This window comes from Saccostrea cucullata, unplaced genomic scaffold (genome assembly GCF_032062105.1).
Source record: "Saccostrea cucullata isolate Sc308-1 unplaced genomic scaffold, CSIRO_AGI_Scuc_v1 ctg1, whole genome shotgun sequence".
Classification (NCBI taxonomy): Eukaryota; Metazoa; Mollusca; class Bivalvia; order Ostreida; family Ostreidae; genus Saccostrea; species Saccostrea cuccullata.
Genome location: NW_026920581.1, coordinates 950,640 through 977,185, shown reverse-complemented (window position 1 = coordinate 977,185; position 26,546 = coordinate 950,640). Strand labels below are relative to the sequence as shown.

Below are 26,546 nucleotides of genomic sequence, written 5' to 3'. Positions count from 1 at the left end.
TCAGACAAAACCACCAATAATACAAATCAGATAAAAGTCACAAAAACCCAAGAATACAAATCAGACAAATCCACCAATGATACAAATTATACAAACCACCAAGGATACAAATCAGACAAATCCACCAATGATACAAATCAGACAAACCACCAAGGATACAAATCAGACAAAACCATCAAGGATACAAATCAAACAAACCACCAAGGATACAAATCAGACGAACTACCATTGATACAAATCAGACAAAACCACCAATGATACAAATCAGATAAAAGTCACAAAAACCCAAGAATACAAATCAGACAAATCCACCAATGATACAAATTAGACAAACCACCAAGCATACAAATCAGACAAAACCATCAAGAATACAAATCAGACAAGACCACCAAGCATACAAATCAGACAAACCACCAAGGATACAAATCAGACAAAAATGCATGCAAGGGTACAAATCAGACAAAAACACATGCAAGGGTACAAATCAGACAAAACCACCAAGGATACAAATCAGACAAAACCACCAAGAATACAAATCAGACAGACCACCAAGGATTCAAATCATACAAGACCACTAAGGATACAAATCAGACAAAACCACCAAGGATACAAATCAAACAAACCACCAAGGATTCAAATCATACAAGACCACCAAGAATGTAAATCAGACAAAACCACCAAGAATACAAATCAGACAAAACCACCAAGGATTCAAATCATACAAAACCACCAAGGATACAAATCAGACAAAACCACCAAGGATACAAATCAGACAAAGCCACCAAGGATATAAATCAGACAAACCACCAAGGATACAAATCAGACAAAAAAAACCCACCAAGAATACAAATCAGACAAACCACCAAGGATTCAAATCATACAAGACCACTAAGGATACAAATCAGACAAAACCACCAAGAATACAAATCAGATAAACCACCAAGGATTCAAATCAGACAAAAACACCAAGGATACAAATCAGACAAAACCACCAAGGATACAAATCAGACAAAACCACCAAGGATACAAATCAGACAAAACCACCAATAATACAAATCAGACAAAACCACAAAGGATACAAATCAAACAAAACCACCAATAATACAAATCAGACAAAACCACCAAGAATACAAATCAGAAAAAATCACCAATAATAAAAACCAAACGAAACCACCAAGAATACAAATCAGAAAAAATCACCAAGAATACAAATCAGACAAACCACCAAGGATACAAATCAGACAAACCACCAAGGATACAAATCAGACAAACCACCAAGGATACAAATCAGACAAACCACCAAGGATACAAATCAGACAAACCACCAAGGATACAAATCAGACAAACCATCAAGGATACAAATCAGACAAAAACACTTGCAAGGGTACAAATCAGACAAAACCACCAAGGATACAAATCAAACAAACCACCAAGGATTCAAATCATACAAACCACCAAGGATACAAATCAGACGAACTACCATTGATACAAATCAGACAAAACCACCAAGAACACAAATCAAACAAACCACCAAGGATACAAATCAGACAAGATCACCAAGGATACAAATCAAATCACATGCAAGGGTACAAATCAGACAAAACCACCAAGGATACAAATCAGACAAAACCACCAAGGATACAAATCAGACAAAACCACATGCAAGGGTACAAATCAGACAAAAACACATGCAAGGGTACAAATCAGACAAAAACACATGCATGGGTACAAATCAAAACCACCAATGATACAAATCAGACAAAACCACCAAGGATACAAATCAGACAAATCACCAAGAATACAAAATCAGACAAACCACCAAGGATACAAATTATACAAAACCAAAGGATACAAATCAGACAAAACCACCAAGGATACAAATCAGTCAAAACCACCAAGGATATAAATCAGACAAAACACCAAGGATACAAATCAGACAAAACCACATGCAAGGGTACAAAAGAGACAAGACCAACAAGGATTCAAATCTGACAAACCTACAAGGATACAACTCAAACAAACACCAAGGATACAAATCAGACAAACCACCAAGAATACAAATCAGACAAACCACCAAGGATACAAATCAGACGAACTACCATTGATACAAATCAGACAAAACCACCAAGAACACAAATCAGACAAACCACCATGGATACATATCAGACAAAACCACCAAGGATATAAATCAGACAAAAGCACCAAGGACACATATCAGACAAACCACCAAGGATACAAATGAGACAAGACCAACAAGGATTCAAATCATACAAGACCACCAAGAATACAAATCAGACAAGACCATCAAGCACACAAATCAGACAAAACCACCAAGGATACAAATCAGACAACACCACCAAGGATACAAAACAGACAAAACCACATGCAAGGGTACAAATCAGACAAAACCACCAAGGATACAAATCAGACAAAACCACCAAGGATACAAATCAGACAAAACCACCAAGGATACATATCAGACAAACCACCAAGGATACAAATGAGACAAGACCAACAAGGATTCAAATCATACAAGACCACCAAGAATATAAATCAGACAAGACCATCAAGCATACAAATCAGACAAAACCACCAAGGATACAAATCAGACAAAACCACCAAGGATACATATCAGACAAACCACCAAGGATAAAAATCAGACAAAAACACATGCAAGGGTACAAATCAGACAAAACCATCAAGGATACAAATCAGACAAAACCACCAAGGATACAAATCAGGCAAACCACCAATAATACAAATCAGACAAACCATCAAGGATATAAATCAAACAAAAACACATGCAAGGGTAAAAATCAGACAAAACCACCAAGGATACAAATCAGACAAACCACCAAGGATACAAAATCATACAAACCACCAGGGATACAAATCAGATAAAAACACATGCAAGGGTACAAAATCATACAAGACCACCATGGATACAAAAGTTTAAAATCAGTAATCAAACATTATTCCTTTGTTCTTTAAAAAATAATCCCATTTCAAGAATTCCTACATTTTTACAAAACTAGATTTTGGATTTATGTATCTAACTATCTATCAAATTGCCCCATGAGGATCCGGGTTAGAATAGGGCCTCAGTACCCCTTGCTTGTCGTAAAAGGCAACTAAATGGGGCGGTCCTTCGGATGAGACCATATAAACAGAGGCCCCGTGTCACAGCAGGTGTGGCACGAGATCCCTCCCTGCTCAAAGGCCGTAAGTGCCGAGTATAGGCCTAAATTTGCAGCCCTTCACCGGCAATGGTGACGTCTCCATATCAGTGAAATATTCTGGATAGGGACGTTAAACAGTATGCAATCAATCAATCAATTTATCGAATTATTTCGATTCCAAGTACTTTCAGTACTCAGATTCCCAGCTAAATAATACTAATTTTTTAACTAATATATAAACCATTTAATAAGATAAGTCATTGTTATTGTGATATATAAAACAGGTCTGTAGGGACGATTTTAATACGTAACGGTATCAGGGTAGATCTAAAATAGTTATACTAGTGGATGGAAGGAGGGGTAGCTGATGAAGAGCCACAAAGTTACTCCATCAATGACCATAATTTTACGTCTCTAGTCAGATGTCACCTGTTCCAAAGAAACAATAATTGTTTAAAGCAAATATTATTGATGGAAAAATATTTTAGGTATGCATCTTACTCACAAAATATATATATCAATGTTTGCTTCTGAGAAACGGGAATATTGGTCAGATTGACCTGATACTTTCCGTAGTTTATGACGAGGTAGCGACTTCCGGTTTCGATCTAGACAATAACAACAAAGTAGCCTTTCTAATTTTGTTTTTATTGCGTTCGTGTGTATCTGTATCAACTTCATGTGAGTATATCTTGTCGTTTAAAGTTTTTTTTCTTAAAACAAACATAGAAATCAAACCACAGGAGTTGGCAATTTTATCAATTCACTCGATTGACCAAGGCATGAGCTAACATGAGCCCAGGGCCTGGTTTGGTCAATCGAGTGATTTCTATTGACTTTATTGATAAAATTTCGAACTATTGTGATCCACCCAAAAAATTTCACCTCTCTCTATGTATATTTTAGTAGAAATAAATTAAGATAAATTGTGTTTAACAATAGTCTCTGTACTTTCTCGATTTCTAAGAGTATACCATAGACTAGTGTTGTCAAATCGGTTGAAAATCAGAATCGATTAATCGGTAGCATCGGTTGACTCTAACCAACTGATCATCGGCCAATAATCGAATCGGTAACCATTTGCATAAAATAGGCATTAGATTTTATAAAATTTTGAATTTTATTGTTAAATAATTTAAGAAAAGGTGCATTGTACAGATCGAAATTCTAAAAACAGTATATATGCAGTTTGATTAACAATTTCAGTAATACAGATTTTTGCATGATTAGGAATTACTTGGCCTGGGAAAAGTAAGCATTGACAGATCAGGTTTTAATTTACATGATCATCTAAAATGTATAATGAATTAATTTTTTAAACTGTTATAAGACATTTAATATTGTAAATCCTTGAGATTCTGTATGAAATGACAACTACAGTTACTGAAAACTAATATATTTCATTTATACAAGTAGTTTAGTTTCTTCAGTTTAGAAATACAAATAACATTATCTTTTGATTTATTTCAAACAGATTTTAAGTACATGAATTTTAAAATAGTAAAGGACAACTCTTGAAAGATATATATTTTGATAACAAGAGCCTGTTCTTGAAATAAAAGTGAGAAAACAGTAAAAAAGATATGTGCTGAATTATACGGATTAATCGATTGCTAAAATCTCCAATCGATTGTCTAAAATCGACAGCCTTTCCGACCGATCATCGATTATAAATCGATCATAGTGACAACACTACCATAGACCTAGTTGAAAGTTGTGCATTTAAAATTGAACTGACCTTGAACACAGTAACACAAGTTTGACAACATTAAATCAATAAAGGCATCTTGATGCATGCTAATTAAATAGTTGTATCCCTCCCACAACCCATCATGAAAATGGCCTGGCATATATTGTGTCAATATGCCTGCCCATTCCCTGTCTTTCCCACCTTCGATAAAGTGAGCCATAGTCTCCTAATCCACAAAACTCAACCATTATGGAATAAAAGGAAAGACCAATCAGTGGATTCAAAGCTTCCTTACCAACCGCAGGCAAAGGGTTGTCGTGGAGGGCGAATCATCTGAAGAGGTGTCCGTAGACTCAGGTGTTCCCCAAGGTTTGGTACTTGGGCCCAGTCTCTTTCTATTTTATATCAATGACATGCCAGAGGGCCTTCTATCAACGGAACGACTCTTCGCTGATGATACTGTAGCATACATGACCATCACATCAGATGCAGATGCAGAGAAGGTGCAGGAACACTTAATCAACTAGCAGTGTGGGAAAATAAGTGTCTCATGAAGTTCCACCCAGAAAAATGTAATGTGCTAAGCATCACCAGGAATCGTAGAGTCATTAAGAAGAACTATACCTTACATGGACACCAACTGGAGCATATCTCTTCTGCAAAATATCTAGGCGTTACCATCTCTTCAGATCTGAAGTGGACTGAACACTTAAACAACATCACAGCTAAAGCGAACAGAAACATTGGATTCCTCAAAAGAAACATCAATATAAGTAACAATAACATCAAGGAAAAAGCATACAAATTACTAGTAAGACCAAGTGTGGAGTATGCCAGTGCTGCCTGGAATCCTTATCTAAAGTCAGATAATAACAAAATCGAAATGATTCAGCGCAGAGCAGCTCGGTATGTCCACAACGGATACCACAACACCTCCTCTGTAACCGAGATGCTAATTCAGCTGGAATGGCCATCATTAGAAGAGAGACGAAGGATAGCCAGTCTCAGTGCCATGTACAAACTTGTTAACAACAATGTCCAGATTGACACTAGCCAGAAACTTAGAACTTAAGACAGAACAACTTGAAACAACAATATTCTGGCATTTCAGTTACCATCATGCCGAACGTCAGTGAGGAAGGAATCATTCTACCCAAGTACCATCCAAGAGTGGAATGCCCTACCCTCCTCTACCATGATGGCTCCGAGCCTTGACTGTTTCAAGGTTGTCTATAGGTCACCAGCCAAATAATTCTTTTTTAAACTCAGTTGTAAATAGACTGTCACAATTGTTACATTTTTTAAATCTTTTTTAAACATGCGCACACCTGGTGGCATAATAGTCAACTAATTGACAGAGGCCACTTACTGGTAAAAGTAGAAGTAGGAGTTCCTCCCATCTGTGATGGTCTGTCTGTTTGTTATATTTTGTGTTTAGCGTAGTTAAAAAAAGGTTCAAGATATATAAACCAAAATTTATGCTGTTGAGAGCTATTCAGTTGTGGCAAAGTTTTTTAACCTACAGGTATTATCATTCCCTGTAACCCCAAACTCACAATTCCCAATTTTGTGTCAAAGTAGCTAAGGTAAATAAGATATTTTTATCAAAACTCTTGGACTGAAAAATATTGATGGGGTCATCATTCAGATGTTTCATCATTTTCTTACCTTCCCTGTATGTAACTCATTCATTGTAATGTGTTTTGTTTTGAGCAGATAATACATGTATTGATGAGTAAAGTAGCACCATGGCAAAGAAGTCCCTGACATTAGAAGACCTGAGTCTGACAGGGAAGGAGGAAGACATCCCCCTCAAACGGAGACTATCATCTGGAGATCTGCCAAGAAGTGAACATGTAAGTTATCATCACTGACCTCTGCAATATCAACCTGGAAAAAAACTACATAAACATTACAAAATGTAGAAACAATCTGAACAGGGGCACCACAAGAAGCAAAATGGACTATGCTTGGCATTTCATTATGATCGTGTTTTACTCTACATGTATTTGTCGTACTGAAGTGTTAATTATTTTTTAAATTTGATGTATTTAGACAGCAGTTGTGAAGTTTCTGTTGGGAAGGGCAGATGCTCCGAATATTTTTGACGGCAGTACGGCCGTGAATGGTACCTCCCCCAGTTCAGAATGTCACCACAGAATCTGTATAACGGAGGTGGCTCCCTCACACAGCAGCTTCTTTGGAAACGGTATTTTTTTTATACTAAATATGTACTGAACAGTGAAAATTTTTGTGATTCGGTGGGGGGGATTAAGAGTTCTTATATACATGTACTTTAAAATGTAAAAATTTGTGGAAAGAACATGAATTTATTGATCTCTTCATTCCAAAAAGACAAGAAAAGTTATTCATTTGGCAAAACTCGCCTGATTCTGACAAGTGTCATCTTCATCATTAGATGAGGTATGATTTGGTCAGGGTGTGTCTATAGGGAGAAAGTATTAATCCCCACAAAAATTAATTCATGTAAAATCTGGGGGAATTTATGCAAAAGAGAATTTATTATATCATCTGTTCAAATACACAATAAAATAAAATGAGAAATTCTCTCTTTGATTTTATAGAAAATAAAGATGACTGGAAAATGTCTATCAATGAGTTTTCATCAAAGAAACAAGGAAAAAGCAAGAGGGATGTCCCAAAACGCATTAGGTGAAGAACACAATAGCTTTGTTTTTTTTAAAGCTTCTCTTTTCCAAAGTGACTCTCTGGTCTATCTGTACCAGACTTAATTGCAGAGATGATGCATATGGGGATTATCTTGCTGCTGATTTTTCAGATGGTTCACTACTGTATCAGGGTTCGACATTAACGTTAATCCGTTAGTCTCAGACTAATACATTTTCATTCGGACTAATAAAAATTGTAGCTAATTAGTCCGAATGGACTAATAAAGTTTTCTTGGGAGAAAAAAGAATTTACCAATGTTCAAATTTTTGACAACTTTCACTGGAAAACCCCATATTTATTTTTAGCTTTCTAGCTTCTTGGTGGGAAGTTAGGTAATTCTGAGTCAATTCGGCGCTTAATTTTAAGACTCATTGGTATAAAATTAAACATTTTAGTGATCATGATTTAGTATACCACATAAATAAAGAAAGATGTCGGATGTTTAGATGATGTAATCATGTATAGAGAAAAACGAATGAGATCGGGAATACAATCGTAATTCCTGATTGTGCGATTTCAACAAATTCTTGATATAAACATTTCATGGAAATGCTTTGTTTAATTTTAAAAAGTATAAAAAGTACATTGCAACATTAATTCTATTTCTGTTTATTTATTTTTTTTTTTGACGGACTAATAAAATTGCCCACGGACTAGTAAAAGTAAAGAAGCACTAGTCAAAAAAAAATGTTAAAACCCTGCTGTATACAGGATTATTTTCACCCTGTGTCATTTTCTCCCTTTTGCAATTGATGACAATTTTGCCAGTTTCAAATTCGCCCTTTCACATTTCTGTTTAAGAAATTATTCAGTGTTTTTTGATTTCATCTCATTTTAAATTCGCCCTAATGTGACGAGGTCAAAAATAAAATGGGACGAAAATTTCCTTGTATACGGTATATTAATGAAATTGTATTTAGAAAACTTTCTTGTATCAAATCTAGCATTTGGTCAGTATAAGACTTTGGGTTTAGTTATTGACCCCTGTAAACTGTTTACCTTTTTACTGAATGAAATATAATAGAAGTCCTATAATAATATTCCAGAACATTCTACAAGAACCAGGATGAATTAATCACAGCTTTTGAGGATTTTCATTTCGGAGTTGATGATGCTATGGAACAAGCAGAGGAGGTCGCAGAGAAACAGAAAAAAGCCGGCATCCTTGCTAAAGCTACTCTAGCCGTCAATTTGGTGGGTATTTTTTCATTATTATTAAGCTTTCATGCACCTCTCAAGCTGCACTGAATTCTTGAATTTGTAATATTTCATCACTGTAAAACATGGTTCAGCTCTGGCTGACTTAATCCTTTGTATTTCTTTATGCTACCATCTTATTCCTTATGATTATTATTACCGTTTTTGATGATTTCTTTTACAGTATTTTAGTAAAGTGACAACTGCAAACTTTCAATTAAAGTTAGACGATACGTTCTCCAAATACAAAGTGTATCTGTTTTGTATATCTTCATAATGTATGAAAAATATACAAAATTTTAATAAATGTATGATTTCTTAACTGGTTTCTAATTGTTTTTTTTAAAAATTTGAAACATTTAAAATGTGATTTTGGCAGATTTAAGTTTTTTCCCTAAAGGATTATATAAGAAATGCCTTCCTCGGGTATCTCGCACAAATGCCTGGAAAGGTACCTCAATTTTTTGTGAATAAACATATTAAAGTAGTAATTCTTCAATGATAAAATCTTGGAAAAAAATTATGTATTATTGAGGAACATCTCATCTGTCCTTAAGTCTTAGCCATTATACATTTTCAGTGTCTTTTGGTAGCCAAACTGGTGGCAGCCATTTTGTCTGGATCTATTTCCATCATCTCCAGTTTAGTGGACAGCTGTGTGGATCTCGCGTCTGGAATCGTTATAGCCGTCACAGAGCGGGCCATGAAAAAAAGGGATTTATACGAATATCCTCAAGGTTTCCATTTTGTCATTCTCAAATAATTTACCAAGCAAACACTCTCTTGCATTCAATACAGTGATAACTATAACAAAATTCACTGTTGAAAATTTAAGTGTCATTTTCTTATCATTGGATCCACCCCCCAGCTTTAATGGCAATGAAACAATGTAGATTTATAAGAAATAGGGGTTTTCTGGAAATTGAAAAAAAGTTGTACAAATGTACCTCATTAGAAAAAAAAAAGCAGAAGTCTTGATATGTTAATTTTTTTCTGAACAGGACGTACAAAGTTGGAACCTATATCTATTGTAATACTGTCCGTGATCATGAGTCTAGCTTCTGTTCAACTGATCGTGGAAAGTGCTGAGAGGATTGTCGACATCGCGACAGGAAAGGGAGAACGGCCTGAAGTGTGTATCGTCACCATTGTAATCGTGTGTTCTACTATTGGTATGTTATTTAAATGTAAGCACTCTTGTTAAATATACATGTATTATGGGATGAGCTATTTTTTGTTAGGGCCCTGCATGAAATACATGAACCATTTAGAATTCACATTGTCCATCTGTCTGTATGTTTGTCTGTCAACACTTGTTGTGCAAGACTGTAACTCGGACAGCTTTCACTATATTTTCACTTTTGTAAAGAAGCTCTTTACAATAAAAGAAAATATATATAAAACTGGGGTCGTATCACTCTGTCTGTTTGTATGTCTAGGTTTTTCTTTTGTGACACAGTAACTCCAGACAGATTTCATCATACCAATTTCATATAGTAAACAGAAGGTGCTAACCATAAGAAAAAGATGAATCCTGTAAATTTTGTTATCTACCTGATTTTTCGGTCTCAGCTGTGGAAAGGTTTAATGATTTTGTAGGCTAAAGATAAATTCTTAATTGCCTTTCAACGACCACTTTCAATTCTCTTCATCCAAGGAAAATTAATTTCCTGTAAGATATAGCTTTAGGAATAGGAGGGAAAAATTGGGGTCGTTAAGTTAAACAAAGGAGAAAAACAGAGAATAACAAAGGTTGCGGTCTGAGATTGTGACCATGAAACTTTTTTTTTAATAAAAGCAGCTGATTTTATACCCTTGTTGCTCAGTCGTTATTGATTTTTATGTTGATGTTTTCCATTTCCTTCTCTAGTACATTGTATATATTTCATTCTAAGTTTGTTGCATTAGCCCTCAAGAAAAACCCAGTTATAACTGAACTTTGTATCTGAGAATTTTAAGAATAAACATAAAGTTTTAGGTTAAAATTGAATGATTGCAAGTGTTGGGAAGTACTAGGAAGTTTGAAAATGTTCGAGTTTTTACATAGACACCCCCCCCCTTCACCCCCACCCTCTCACACACACATACAAACAAATAAACATTTCTGGAAATAAAAATTGTATGTTTTTGTCTTTGTGCAAAGTTAAAACAGTTATCACTCTGAATTAAAATTTTCTTCTACCAGCAACCCTTTGATCAAAACAAGTTCAGAGTGAGACAATTATTTTAATGGATTTTTCTTGATCAAGGAAGCATCCAATCCAACATAACCCATGTCATTTTTGTTCCCTTTTCACAGTTCTGAAGATCATCCTGTTCCTAGTGTGTAGGAGAGTGAAGACTCCGTCAGTGGACGCCATGACACGGGATCACAGAAATGATGTCCTGTCTAACATTATCGCGATTGTGTTTGGATACATAGGTAGGACAGCAGGAATCTTTATTTACTATAAATAATACATGAGTGAATAGAGATTGTTAATATTTAGGACTGATAAATTTGTCCCTGCTTAAAAATTTATCCCTTTGTCGATCTGCTTGGTCATGTTGTGCAATTTATAATTTGTTTATGCTTGCAAGAAAAGTCATACTGGTCCTGTAAGTTGTACTTCGCTACATAGTTCATTACTTATTTTCATATTTCATTGCTAAAGATTGCAGTGGCCATTGAGGTAGACATTTTGAATAGCTTATACTTATTTAATAACAGATGAGAATGATCATTATTCTTCAGCAGTAGCCTAGTAACTGTATTTAGCCTTCTAGTCCATATTCTAGAGATCAAAGTTACTGTGGCTGATGAGTTTTTCTGACCTATGCCTCTTGTACCACATACAAATAATGCCTGGCACCTCATAAATGAGCTGTATTTTGAATAAGCTGGGTTGTGTTCAAGATCGTAGCAGCTTGTATAGCTGCTAGGTTAGATATCTAGGTCATATTGAACACGCTGTATAAATGAATACTTGTTATGGTTAAGCTAGCATTTTAAGGTTGTAGCAGATAGCATAGCTGCTGCTGGTTAGATATCTTGGTCATATTGAGTACTGTATGTATTAATGCTTGTTAAATCTAAGCTAGGATATAGTTTGAGGTTGTAGGAGCTTAATACTGCTAAGTACCACTGCAATTTTGTACAGTCTAATGAAAAGACAGCTAGCATAACTGCTAAGCGTTAAATTTTGGAGACGAATGAATCAGTGAAAACTTATTTCTGGAACAAAAAGTTTATTTCAAGCAATAAAATATTTGAAAACAATCTCTCCTTTTTGTTAAAATCTTGTGAGCTATAAAGTGGTAACTTTTAAGAGGCCATCTTGGATTTGATACGTTATACTTAGCACCAAATTTATATAATTATGCTAACTGTCCCTAGAGCAGCTAGGCTAGCTTAACGTTCAAGATCATAGCTTTACATACAGGCTAAGTAGTCACTGCACTCCTCAATGCCCCTGGTGTGTTTTGTCAAGGTCATATCTCAGAGGTCTGATCTGATAGCCATTAAATTAAGAATTATCTATAGAACCTTTAAAGATAAAAATTTTGCTTTATCACACAACACTGTAGAAGCTTTTGCACATTTTACCAAATTTACAGCCCTAGATATTTATTTAAAAAAAAAAAAAAAGCTCTGACTCATATTTGAAATTAAAAAAGGATTTTTGATGATGAAGTACAACACATGTCATGGAGACAATGCTATCTGTAAAATGGTGATACCATATTTACTAAAAAGGAATTGATCTGATTTTAAAAAGTTCTAAAGTAAGAAACTTAATCATACTAATCAGTGTTGTCATATCTTCTAAAACAATAATTTTTAAACAAAAAAATTTCAAGTTTAGATAAAGGATAGAGGATACAAACAAGTAGATCTACAGTCTCATCAGAGACTTCTTGTACATTGTGCTATCTTTGAATTTTTGTCCATTGCCATATATTAATGTAATGTAAATTGTATTCTTCAGGATCCAAAAGCATGTATGACCATTATAAGGTGTCTGAGTTAGTGTACCTGGATCCAATTGGAGCTATCCTGATATCTCTGTACATACTGGTGGGCTGGTGGTCCACTGGTTATGGTAAGTAACAATCGGAGCTGTCCTGATTTCTCTGTACATACTGGTGGGATGGTGGTCCACTGGTTATGGTAAGTAACAATCGGAGCTGTCCTGATATCTCTGTACATACTGGTGTGCTGGGGGTCCACTGGTTATGGTAAGTAACAATCGGAGCTGTCCTGATATCTCTGTACATACTGGTGTGCTGGGGGTCCACTGGTTATGGTAAGTAACAATCGGAGCTGTCCTGATATCTCTGTACATACTGGTGTGCTGGGGGTCCACTGGTTATGGTAAGTAACAATCGGAGCTATCCTGATATCTCTGTACATACTGGTGGGATGGTGGTCCACTGGTTATGGTAAGTAACAATCGGAGCTATCCTGATATCTCTGTACATACTGGTGGGCTGGTGGTCCACTGGTTATGGTAAGTAACAATCGGAGCTATCCTGATATCTCTGTACATACTGGTGGGCTGGGGGTCCACTGGTTATGGTAAGTAACAATCGGAGCTATCCTGATATCTCTGTACATACTGGTGGGATGGTGGTCCACTGGTTATGGTAAGTAACAATCGGAGCTATCCTGATATCTCTGTACATACTGGTGGGCTGGTGGTCCATGGTTATGGTAAGTAACAATCGGAGCTATCCTGATATCTCTGTACATACTGGTGGGGTGGTGGTCCATGGTTATGGTAAGTAACAATCGGAGCTATCCTGATATCTCTGTACATACTGGTGTGCTGGTGGTCCACTGGTTATGGTAAGTAACAATCGGAGCTATCCTGATATCTCTGTACATACTGGTGTGCTGGGGGTCCACTGGTTATGGTAAGTAACAATCGGAGCTATCCTGATATCTCTGTACATACTGGTGGGATGGTGGTCCACTGGTTATGGTAAGTAACAATCGGAGCTATCCTGATATCTCTGTACATACTGGTGGGGTGGTGGTCCATGGTTATGGTAAGTAACAATCGGAGCTGTCCTGATATCTCTGTACATACTGGTGGGCTGGTGGTCCACTGGTTATGGTAAGAAACAATCGGAGCTATCCTGATATCTCTGTACATACTGGTGGGCTGGGGGTCCACTGGTTATGGTAAGTAACAATCGGAGCTATCCTGATATCTCTGTACATACTGGTGTGCTGGGGGTCCACTGGTTATGGTAAGTAACAATCGGAGCTATCCTGATATCTCTGTACATACTGGTGGGATGGTGGTCCACTGGTTATGGTAAGTAACAATCGGAGCTATCCTGATATCTCTGTACATACTGGTGTGCTGGGGGTCCACTGGTTATGGTAAGAAACAATCGGAGCTATCCTGATATCTCTGTACATACTGGTGGGCTGGGGGTCCACTGGTTATGGTAAGTAACAATCGGAGCTATCCTGATATCTCTGTACATACTGGTGGGCTGGTGGTCCACTGGTTATGGTAAGTAACAATCGGAGCTATCCTGATATCTCTGTACATACTGGTGGGCTGGTGGTCCACTGGTTATGGTAAGTAACAATCGGAGCTGTCCTGATATCTCTGTACATACTGGTGGGCTGGTTGTCCACTGGTTATGGTAAGTAACAATCGGAGCTGTCCTGATATCTCTGTACATACTGGTGTGCTGGGGGTCCACTGGTTATGGTAAGTAACAATCGGAGCTATCCTGATATCTCTGTACATACTGGTGGGCTGGTGGTCCACTGGTTATGGTAAGTACGGTTCAACATCAGTATTTGGAACATGACTGAAATACTATGGATATGTAGAAGTGATGTGGAAGTCCCAAACACCTATTCTTAAAGTATTTTACCCTGGATATCTTGAATCTCCAGACTCCTTTACCACATTAAACAGGAAAATATTTTTTAATCTGAAGTGAAAATACATGTTATTGCCTTGTTGAAATGCAGCTGATGAGTTATAGTATTTTGTTGGGTTTTTAGCTCACCTGAGCCGAAGGCTCAAGTGAGCTTTTCTGATCACATTTTGTCCGTCGTCCGTCCGTCTGTCCGTCTGTCCGTCTGTCTGTCTGTCTGTCTGTCCGTCCGTCCGTCTGTAAACTTGTGACATTTTCGACTTTTCAAGAACCAAGAGGCCAATTTTAACTAAACATGCCACAAAGCATCCTTGGATGAAGGGGATTTTAAATTGTTAAAATGAAGGGACATATCCCCTCGCAAGGGGAGATAATCAAGAAAAGACAAAAATAGGGTTGGGTCATTAAAAAATCTTCTTCTCAAGAACCACTGGGCCAGTAAAGCTGAAACTTATGTGGAAGCATCCTGGGGTAGTGTAGATTCTAAATTCTAAAAATCATGACCCCCAGGGGTAGGGCGGGGCCAAAATAGGGAATCTAAGTTTTCCATAGAAAAATATAGAACAAAACTTTAAATATATTCTTCTCAATAACCACTGGGCCAGAAAAGCTGAAACTTCTTTGGAAGCATCCAGGGGTAGTGTAGATTCTAAATTGTTCACATCATGACCCCGGGGGTTGGGCGGGGCCACAATGGGAAATCAAAGTTTTACATAGAAATATAAAGGAAAAATCTTTGAAAATCTTCTTTTCAAGAACCACTGGGTCAGAAAAGCTGAAACTTACGTGGAAGCATCCTGGGGTAGTGTAGATTCTAAATTGTTCAAATCATAACCCCCAGGGCTTGGGCGGGGCCACAATTGGGAATCAAAGTTTTACAAAGAAATATAAAGGAAAAATCTTTGAAAATCTTCTTCTCAAGAACCACTGGGCGAGGAAAGTTGAAACTCATGGGGAAGCATCCTCAGGTAGTGTAGATTCTATATTGTTCATATCATGACCCCCGGGGGTAGGGTGGGGCCACAATGGGGAATCAAAGTTTTACATAGAAATATAAAGGAAAAATCTTTGAAAATCTTCTTCTCTAGAACCACTGGGCCAGAAAAGCTGAAACTTATGTGGAAGCATCCTAGGATAGTGTAGATTCTAAAATGTGCAAATCATGACCCCCGGGGGTTGGGCGGGGCCACATTCGGGAATCAAAGTTTTACATAGAAATATATAGGAAAAATCTTTAAAAATCTTCTTCTCAAGAACCACTGGGCCAGTAAAGCTGAAACTTATGTTGAAGCATCCTGGGGTAGTGTAGATTCTAAATTTTACAAATCATGACCCCTGGGGGTAGGGGGGGGCCACAATGGGAAATCAATGTTTTACATAGAAATATATAGGAAAAATCTTTGAAAATCTTTTTCTCAAGAACCACTGAGCCAGAAATGCTGAAACTTATGTGGAAGCATGCTGTTTTAGTGTAGATTCTAAATTGTTCAAATCATGACCCCCAGGGGTTGGGCGGGGCCACAATAGGGAATCCAAGTTTTACATAGAAATATACAGAATAAATCTTTGAAAATCTCCTTCTCAAGAACTACTTTGTCAGAAAAGCTGAAACTTATGTGGAAGCATCCTGGGGTAGTGTAGATTCTAAATTGTTCAAATCATGACCCCCGGTGTTGCCGGGGCCACAATAAGGAATCAATGTTTTACATAGAAACATATAGAAAAAATCTTTGAAAATCTTCTTCTCAAGAACCACTGGGCCAGAAAAACTGAAACTTATGTGGAAGCATACTGGGATAGTGTAGAATTCAAATTGTTTAAATTATGATCAGTGGGGTAGGGTCTGGTAAAGAACGGAATGGCCAAAGCTTCTCAGGTGAGCGATGTGGCCCATGGGCCTCTTGTTATTATTAGGACAAATCAAGCTGTTAACAGGACACACAGCTAAACCTGATTTCCTGAAGAAATTAACCTGGATCTGTGTCAATCATCACCCAAAGCTGCTCTATGTGGACACGGTGCGGGCATTTCACTTCGGAATTAACTTCCTTGTAGAGGTAGACATTGTTTTACCAGAGGATATGACTCTGAAGGAAGCTCACGACATCGGTGAACCACTACAACATAAACTAGAATGTTTACCAGAAGTAGAAAGGGCTTTTGTGCATCTGGATTACGAGTTTGAACACAGGCCATCTGATGAGCATAAACAAGTGTGATAAAAGTTTCGGGGGGAAAATAAAAGAATGGAAGTTTTCTGCAAGATGTACATCTCAAATTGTCTCTATTTTGTGATCTACAATGTTGGATACTGATTGAATTACATCACTGTGTTATCAGTGTATTTATTTATATAACATTTTAGAAGAAGGTTTCCCATTATATCAGAAATATAATATTTTTATCCATATGCCCTGAAAAACTGCCGAGTCACGCCGGATATAGTTTTATTCCACCGGAAACAGTTATATTGCCCTCCCAAACACAGTTATGTTCCCTCGCGTGCAATCATTCTGCATATTAAATACGTCAGGTTCAAAATTCACAGAGGCAGTTGCTAAGCAAACGTAAACAGTTCCGCGAAAATTAAAAAGTCGAGACAATGTCTGCGATTTGTTTATTTGAATTCAGAGGAAATAGATAACTTAATTGAGGAGAAAAATTCTTTAAATACAATAAAGGTTATCAACACAAGTGTTAGCATACTGAAAACATTCTGCCATGAAACAGGACGGGACATTTCTGAATTATAAGCAACGTACATTTATACATAGTGTTCAATAAATATGTTTCATGATTGATTTGGGTTCAATGCTTAAAAGTGTTATATACCATATATTACATGGCTTAATTCTCGGGCAGCAATACCAGAATATTTGCCCCTCGGTGACAGGAAAGCCCTGGAGTGTTATGTCGCCCTCTGCCTTCAGCATCGGGCGACATGACACTCCAGGGCTTTCCTGTCACCAAGGGGCAAATATTCTGGTATGCTGCCCTTGAAGCCATGTAATATATGTATAATAGATGCTACTATAACTACTTATGAATGATAGAAATCAAATACCGGTAATGTTCAAATGGATAACTTTACATCTATTTTTATAAAATTGTACAATGTATTTTTTTTTTTAATATCATTAGCTCTACTGGTCAGAGACCAGAAGAGCTTATGCGATAGTAATGCGTCCGGCGTCTGTCCATCTGTCTGTAAACAATTTTTCCAAATGCTACTCCTCCTACAGTTTTGGTCTGATTTCAATATAACTTGGCACACAAGTAGACTACACTAAGATACATAATTCTATTTATCGGTTTTTGATTTCGATGAATAGTGTTGTCGTGGTTACTAAAAATAGAAATTTCTGTGAAATTCTTTCAAAACGCTACTCCTCCTACAGTTTTGGTCTGATTTCAATATAACTTGGCACACAAGTAGACTACACTAAGATACATAATTCTATTTATCAGTTTTTGATTTCGATGAACAGTCTTGTCGTGGTTACAAAAAGTAGAAATTTCTGTGAAATTCTTTCAAAACGCTACTCCTCCTACAGTTTTGGTCTGATTTCAATATAACTTGGCACACAAGTAGACTACACTAAGATACATAATTCTGTGTATTGGTTTTTGATTTCGATGAAAGGTGTTGCCGTGGTTACTAAAAATAGAAATTTCTGTGAAATTCTCTCAAAATGCTATTCCAAATACAGTTTTTGTCTGATTATATTATTATGCTGTTGTAAAGTTCCAATTCCCAACTGCTTAAGTACTTTTCTCTCCCATTGATTTAAGTACAAACCAGTAGAGCTTCAGTCTCAACAGAGACTTCTGGTTTTTACTTATTTTAGCAAACTTGATATTTTTAGCAGGTGGCATTTTAATGATTCATTTTATATCATACTGTGAAATCATTTTCATTCATGGGACCAATGTTTTTATGGGAATGTTGTTTTGTGGGTAATATGTACCAGTATATATGGAATATTTAATGAACCAATACATGACTGATACCTGAATAAGTTATCACTCATGGTGAAGTAAATTTGAGTCTGAGGATGATCCAGTAATCCTAAAAACATTGAACCCCCCATGAACAATGATGATTCCACAGTATTTGAAATTTGTATAGTGGTACTTGTATAAATGTAGTAACTAGTTATTATGTGGTGGTGATCAATGATACTGTAACAGTTATCAATGGATGTTGATACGATTGTAAATGAATCTTGGTACAATTTCTAATGGATTTTAGTATCTGAAATTCATTAAATAATCTTTTATGGTCATTTGTTAAATTTATATTTTTTAATTAGTTGTTGACACAATGCTTGAGTCCTCTTTGGCTCATGTTGTATTGTCATATATGCCAATAAGGGAGTTGGCAAGATTTGGGTTTCCCGAGATCAGCCTTGTTTCCCGAGGTAAAGTCGAGACTGATCAAAGTGAACAAGAATCTTGCTGACTAATGCAATGGTTTTCTTTTACTATATTATTTCTCTGATACCAAAAGAAAATTGTAAATGTAGTTGATTTGCTGTTGATTACTGGTTAAAGTATCTAGGTTGTATTTTATGAATGCTAATAACTCTGGATACTTAATATTGGTCAATTTTAAAGGTTGATATTGCACAATTTCTTTAAAGAAAATTTGTTATCTTGGGAATGCTATAATTTTAGTTTAAATTCCATGAGGAGAACACAAAATTAAAAAATTTAAAAAATTTTACTTAAAAAAATTACATATTAGAGCACGTTAATCCTATTAGCGAGGTAATTACTGATGTCTCAAAGAAATCTCGTATGTCAGACAAGTTGAATCTCATTTATTGATAATTATAGCTATACGGGTATATTTTATAAATTCGTGTGCATAATACATCTTTTTAATACATACTGGTGATCTTTTAAAGTACTATATTTGATGCTGATGTATTTGTCATTATATATTGTAATGCTCTGAAAAATAAAATATTTGATATGCATAGGGCTGTCTTTATTGTCATTAGATTTCAAGAAGAGGAAAGTATTTTAAAATCTTAAGCTTCCATGTCTCCTGTTTTGTACATGTATAAGACAATCTTCATTCAGACAATGTATTGCTATCAGTCCCCAGCATATAATCTCTCATGTGCCTTGGTAATAATTTGAGCATTAACGGCCTCTCCTCTGAAATATCTGGGCCAATTTCAATCAATTTTGGTATGCATGTTGTTGCATCTAAGGATGAAGGGGATTAAAAATAGTGAATTTATGATAACAATCCTCATGAGATCTGGGAATTTTGTCTAAATATACCAGAATTAATGCAGTTTTCAAAAATTTCTTTATGCCTAGATAGCTTGCAGATAAAAAGAATATGCATTAGTTCCAAGAAGCAGTTACTCCTCTTTCATAATAGTGAAATTCTTGACTCTTGTATGGGTTTAGGTCATAACAAGATAACAGTACATCTATTCTGCAGAACTAGCAAGCAAACTGTTTGATTTGAATGATACAGATAAACCTCTCCGTGACCTGGACCACCTGTAATTAGCGATTTCTGTCATGCAACCAGTAAATTTCCTCCAATGATTTTTCATTACTTACGTAAATATCTGCCCTGTCCAGGGTTTAGACTAATTCATTGGTCAAATAGACCCCCAATTTCTCAAATCACAAGTCATATGCGCCCCAAAAGACAACAACCCAGGCTCTTCCCTGGCAGATTCTTAACCTGTCACTTCAATGACGGACCAGACCAGGATTTGACCATGGACCATTTACACTAGTACTCAGATGCTCTACCAACAGAGCTTTCTGTTACTGACTTTATACATTACTGCACAAGGAAAAGTTGGAGGCTGCAGGCAAAAACAAATTCAATTTATTATTCTGACTTTTTCATAGAAATTATGGACTTTCTATAATCAGTCTACTATCAGTTTTCCGGCAGTTTACTACTTTATGGAATTGGAATAATGATTCAAATCTAATATTTGTCAAGTTTTATTTGATTTTAATCCTTTTTTATTGAATTATGCCCTTTGTTGACTCGTGATGAAATTGTAATGTGACTTGGGATTACACTGTAGGACATCTAATGTGATGATATCAACAGCTGAGTTGATCATTATAAGAAGCGACACACTGCTGAGCATATCATCTAAACATCAAGATAAATACATGTACAAGCCCAAATGTTTAAAATTCTTTTTTCAGATTCTCATATTTTATTATCATTATTAAATACCCAACTGTGTATCACTCAATTTAACTGTGGATTTCATGCAATATTGTGTGATGTGATCTGATATTCTAGATCATCTCACTCATGACTGGTTTTCTGAATCCATTTCACCTTTCTGCAAGCAATGATGTTGTAGTGACTGACCATAATATACATACATGTTTTAGTCTGTGGAAAATGTACAGTCATGCACATTATAAATGAACACAAGAGAGTTTATTTCATTTCATTGGCTTGTACTTTATTCTCTTAAAGCGTCCTCTGATGAAATGTTTGACAATTAGTGACAATGACTTATATACAATTGAGCCACGTAATATTGTAAAACTAACACAGGTTTACAAAAATAAAATTCTGATCTGCATGGAAGATAATTCTAACACCCAGCTATTAACTTACAGAGAAACAAACAAGGTATCACAAGATAGCACCAAACTGTTCAAAGAAAAAAAATTCCCCCAAAAAAATCAATTTTGTGTGATTGAAAAAAAAAAAATGAATCTCTTTAAATGAAGGATATCTTGTTATCTTTTCCAAATTTCTCCAAAAATGTTAAATTTTTAAAAACTAAATACACATTCTTAAATTGTCAAAGAAATATATCTGTAACTGCGTTATAATAGATTTAATGACCAGCATTGTCTAGATTTTTTTGTTAATTCCTACACGTGCACAAATTACAAAACGCACATGTAACCTCACACACGTATACACACTCATCTCTTATTTCCCCTGTGTTAAGGACAGGGATTTCCCATTCACTCTGTATATGTCATTCTGTGATGAATAGCTGCCTTAATGAGATCTCAAAGGTGATGAACTTATACATGTATACATGTCACACTTAATGCAAAAAATTCTAAAGTACATAATCTTGTTCAATTATATGTGAAACAACATTTTTACATTCAATCACATTTAGCATGTTTATTTTATTGGCTATTTTGTTGAGTTTAATTAAAGATTTGTTCACTTGACCATTTTTTGTAATTGTAATCTAAACAATCATGTCCTAAAACCGAGGAATTTTAGAACTACAGAAATTCACACCTTGTTCACACAAAAATTGAACACTCAATTCTGTCATAGCCTGGCACACTCACTGTTAACAAGGATGAAAGGTCAACACTGAACCCGATGGTGGAACTCCACATCATAGCTGATAACAAAATATACCACCTAAGAATTCATATCAAATGACTTATATCACAGACACTAAAAGTATACATCAACACCTAAAAACTATTTGTAACACTGTCAAGTACACAAGTTAATACAATCAAGGCTATTTACATCCTATGTACATGATTTTTTTTTACAAGTATATTACGTCTTAATTTACAAAAAAAGCAATTAATTCTATAGTCCGTTACATTTCATGAGTATAGCGAATTCCGATCCTTACGTATTTGCACCTTGTCCTTGTGACCTTCGACAAGTTGGGTTAACAGGGACGGGGTATCAAGATAACTATTTACATCAGCACTAGTCAATACAAAGCTACAATGCAGCCAGAAATAAATACAAGGACAACACCACTACTTTAAGAGTGTATGTTGTCGCAAGATATATACGTATTATTTATCCAGTATGTACAAATATATTACATTAGAATTCAGCACTAATAGAAAGTTTTGTTTTCAAGGATCACAAATAAACACAAGAGTTTAGTGGGAATGCACCATCAGTCTACAGAAGTGCAATTCACTGCAAGTTCTCTCACAGAATGAGACAAATGCCCTATATAAAACACAAAGGTATGATTTCCAAGCCAGTGATTTCACTAAATAGATGTCACACTAGTCAACTTAGTTGTACACAAACAATACTCCACATGTAATGTAAATCACTAGTTATCCAACCTATTGAATTTGGATTCTGTTGTATGTAAAGTATTAAATCCATAATTAATTCCATATTTAGTACACATATAGTAAACATTCACATCAAATTCTCCATATCCTATGCCACTGTTGTGATAATCACAAGAAGATGGGCTAAATCCCTCAGTGGCTGCATCAAGTCAAATCCAAGTCGCTCTAATGTATTCCGAGAAAAGTCACACGGAGGGAAGATATGGACCACATAGGCAGGCTGAAATGGAGTAAATATGTATACAGTTTCACAAAAATACACCATTTAAAACATTATCAATGTAATGCTAATCTAGCTAATATTTGTCATGACTTGGTCGACTTGACCAGTATTTACCTGCTGTGTCTCTGGTTCAGCTACATTAACGATTCCAGCAGCTTGCTTCTGTTGTAGATACTGAATAAAGCCTGTGGTCATGGCTCTAGTCTGCTCTATGATGTGATCATGGTCTCTCCCACAGGGTAGGGCCAACAGCATACAGTAGTCATTGTCAAACTGAAAAATATACAGCAGGTGAATAAAACTTGTTACTTTTTAAAAGCAAAGAATTGAGCATAGTAATCCTGAGGCTTAACTGGCAGTTCCTCCCTTAAAGTAATCAAAGCATATAACTTTTTATGGCTTGAAAGTATGTTGCTCTAGATCTATCCCCACCACGTTCATTGCGAGGGGATAATTAAGTTCAAATAAATGATCACAATACCTTCATGCGCTTGATGACCCCGTCTAACTGGGCGGCTTCCAGCCTCATTCTCTGGGCGATACGAAGAGGCTGCACTGACCCATCAGGACCTTGTTGGGGGAGAGATAGCTTGACCAACTGTTCATATCCATTGATCATATGTAACTGGACCACACACTGGTCATTCTTCAAGGCAAGCACACCTTGCCACATAACAGGATAACGCTGAAAACAATAATCAACAAATTTAATATTACTCCATTAATAAAACTCTTCAAGCAAAGTAAGCCTAAATATAGTTTGGTAAAAATTCTCTTGAATGTACTCATCTTACGAATGTAGTCTAGAAAAGATCAGAGCTTATAGCTTGCTTATATTTGTATTAAACATGAATAATTTAACAATAATTCACAAAATGAGCATACCTGTAGAAGACTGAGTAGACTGCCCTCCCCTCCTGGTGCTGGGGCCTCCTGAATGACCCGGGGCTGCATGTGCATCGGTGTTTCATGCATGGGCACCATACGATCTTCCTGTTCTCTGTGTTTTGATGAGGTCTGGCTGCTGACTGGGACGTTCTGAACTCGAGGGGGTGACCTGCTTCTCCCAGACTGAGCAGGGTCCGTCAGGTCCTGGATAGACAGACCCCCGGGGCGGGGCAGGTAGTGGGACGGCAGACCCGAAGTCAGCAGGTGAAACTGTGGGTCCAAAGCGACGTTGTACAGATGAGGATGCTGCTGGTACAACTGCTGTTGGATTTCTGCATAATTCTTGTGCGCCGGGATTGCTACAATTTAATAATCACACATTTCTTCATAAGAATCTAATCACAGCTCATAAAGAGTCCTTGAATTTCAAAAAGAAAAGCATTTGAATATTATACGAATCAGCATATCAAAGATTATTACTGCAATATCACTAACCATTTTGATAAAATCAAGTTATTTTATTTTAGGTCCAATGGACCTCTTGACACAACAAAATTCAAATATTTACCAGGAGAAATGTCAGATCCTGATATTGGTGGTGTAAATGCACTTGGATTTTGAGAGGAAGGTCTTCGCATGTCCGGCATCCCAGGATACAATGGGTGTTGGACAAAGCGGGGATCTATCAGGTTCTTGCCATCCACCTGTCCGTCTGGCCTCTGCTGACCAGGAACGTGGGCTGTCTGTCGCATGTCAGTGGGCTGGTTTGACGTAGAACTGCTAGGTTTGTGTAGTGCATTAGCCTGCTCCATCTGGATTTGTTTCTCAATGAATTGTAGCTCTCTCTGTCTCTGATACTACAAAAGGATATTAATATGATTAAAATGCATGCTAAAATCTGAAAATTAAAATCATGAGAAATAGTTATCAGCTTTATATTAACTTGCAGAAATAAATATCATTGTAAAATCAAAAACAAAATAAACATGGAATTAACTTTGACAGTATAACATGTATACTGACATGCATTTCTTCCAGCTCCTGCTGCTTGCGCTCCTCTGCTCTCTTCTTTTTGATATGCTCTTTCTGTGACATAGGAGCATTATGCTCTGGGGGTTGGTGAGCGGGTTTGAGGCCCATCTGAGAGGGTGGGATGTTACTTGGTTGAGCTACAACAACAAACACACAATTTATGTATATTCTTACAGCTAAATTACTTAATTTTTTTTAAGTGAGCTTTTCTATTACAGTACTTACTCCAATGCTCGCGAGGAGAGGCTCTTGGTGGTTCATGAGAAGGAGGTCTAGATTTGGGTCCCTCATGAGCTGATATTACCATTTCATTGGCCCACCTCATTGCAGCGTTCTTGTCAGCAGTCTTAAAATTAAAAAAATAAATACATTCAATATAGAAATCATACCTGGTATCTTTCAATCAACACATGAAATCTAAACACATAAAGAGTAAAATATATAGCAATATTAGTAAAACTCCTCTCACCTTCTTGTTGATGTTGGCCAGACTTGTATTTGTGACTGGCTGGTGGCCCATCTGAGGAATGCTGGGAGCTGTCTGAGCTAAGGCTGGGGACTTGATCTGGGGATGCTGTGAGCTAGCAGCTATAATATTACTTTGTTGGTGCATTTTTGGAGAAGTTGTTTTCACCTCCTGCTTCTTCTCATCACTTTTAACACTGGCCGGGGGAAGGTGTGGATGCGGCCAATAAAATCCTTGTTTGTGTAAAATCTGGTTACGTATTTGGTCATGCATGGCTAAATATGCTGCCTGCTCTTGAGCCATTCTAACATGTGCTTCCCCTGGCAGCATCTGTTTATGTTGGTTGCTGTGAGCACTTGGGGGTCTCTGAGGACTCTCTTTACCAATGTCTGGCTGTTTCTGTAAAGTCTTATTAGCTTTCTGAGCTTGGTGCTGCTGCATCTCCTGCATTATCTGATGGTATGGTAAACGTTGTAACTGTTCTTTGGTCAAACCCTCTCTTAGCTTGGGATCAGTGAAGAAACGCTCCCCTGCACCCGGGGGCTGTATCATGGTAGGCATGTTATGTGGTTGTTTGCTGAGGGAAGTTGTTGTTATGGGATGTACTACACAAGTGGGAGCAGATGTCACACTCTGTTGTTGGCGCTCTCCAACTGACACAGATCCAACCATGCCAGGCTTCTCTTCAGCATGTGGATTTTGATTTGGCAAATGTGGAGAGATATGCTGCATTCTCTGACTATTTTCAACTGCAGCATTGTTTGGTTGAGCCCGTTGTTGTGTCCTCATTCCCACCACAGTGGAATTCTGAGCCAGCTGGGAGTGGGCACTGGCAATCACAGATCTCCCAATACTGGAGGAGGATACTGTACTCAACACAGAGGTAGGAGCCGATTCAAATGCACTCTTAGTCAAGTTCATGCCAATCTCCTTTTGGGCACTGACTGGTTTTCCAAGAGTACCTGACATATGTGCAGGAACTCTACCAGCATTGTTTGTCAGGTGCGGCATTGTCATCGTCACATGAATGTCCATTTTGTTTGCCATTGTCCCTATGACTGAAGACTGAGTAGAAATGGGAGAAGAAGTAGCTGTTGGAGTGGATGGCATCAAATGATGAGCTGCTTGTTCTCTGTTGTGTAGCTCTGCCATGTGTCCTGAAAAAGAAAAAGCTCAGGTTAAAAATATGCAAAA

The 26,546-nt window shown here is 36.8% G+C and overlaps 3 protein-coding genes across 4 annotated transcripts in view; 2 read left to right on the top strand and 1 right to left on the bottom strand.

Moving 5' to 3' along the window:
* The first annotated feature begins 76 nt into the window (after window positions 1–76).
* Window positions 77–2,105, top strand: LOC134251612 (GATA zinc finger domain-containing protein 14-like). Its single transcript, XM_062734022.1, has 4 exons — window positions 77–185; window positions 329–659; window positions 1,113–1,696; window positions 1,759–2,105. Exons 1-4 carry the CDS (start codon window positions 77–79, stop codon window positions 2,103–2,105), a joined length of 1,371 nt encoding a protein of 456 aa, XP_062590006.1.
* A 4,489-nt stretch (window positions 2,106–6,594) lies between these two features.
* On the top strand, window positions 6,595–17,509 carry LOC134251768 (uncharacterized). Its single transcript, XM_062734184.1, has 9 exons — window positions 6,595–6,725; window positions 6,925–7,078; window positions 7,455–7,542; window positions 8,607–8,754; window positions 9,338–9,494; window positions 9,759–9,929; window positions 11,057–11,179; window positions 12,726–12,839; window positions 16,558–17,509. Exons 1-9 carry the CDS (start codon window positions 6,618–6,620, stop codon window positions 16,860–16,862), a joined length of 1,368 nt encoding a protein of 455 aa, XP_062590168.1. The 5' UTR covers window positions 6,595–6,617; the 3' UTR covers window positions 16,863–17,509.
* Window positions 17,510–21,084: 3,575 nt separating this feature from the next.
* LOC134252183 (msx2-interacting protein-like) overlaps window positions 21,085–26,546 on the bottom strand; it is a 42,445-nt gene continuing 36,983 nt past the window's right edge. For both annotated transcript variants that reach the window (XM_062734621.1, XM_062734626.1), the window contains 8 exons: window positions 25,356–26,509; window positions 25,112–25,232; window positions 24,878–25,023; window positions 24,423–24,711; window positions 23,852–24,213; window positions 23,448–23,651; window positions 23,081–23,239; window positions 21,085–22,963 (listed from right to left, as the gene is read on the bottom strand). In XM_062734621.1, the coding sequence (XP_062590605.1) occupies window positions 22,832–22,963; window positions 23,081–23,239; window positions 23,448–23,651; window positions 23,852–24,213; window positions 24,423–24,711; window positions 24,878–25,023; window positions 25,112–25,232; window positions 25,356–26,509 (2,567 nt within the window). In that variant the 3' untranslated portion in view covers window positions 21,085–22,831. The remainder of the gene's footprint in view (window positions 22,964–23,080; window positions 23,240–23,447; window positions 23,652–23,851; window positions 24,214–24,422; window positions 24,712–24,877; window positions 25,024–25,111; window positions 25,233–25,355; window positions 26,510–26,546) is intronic.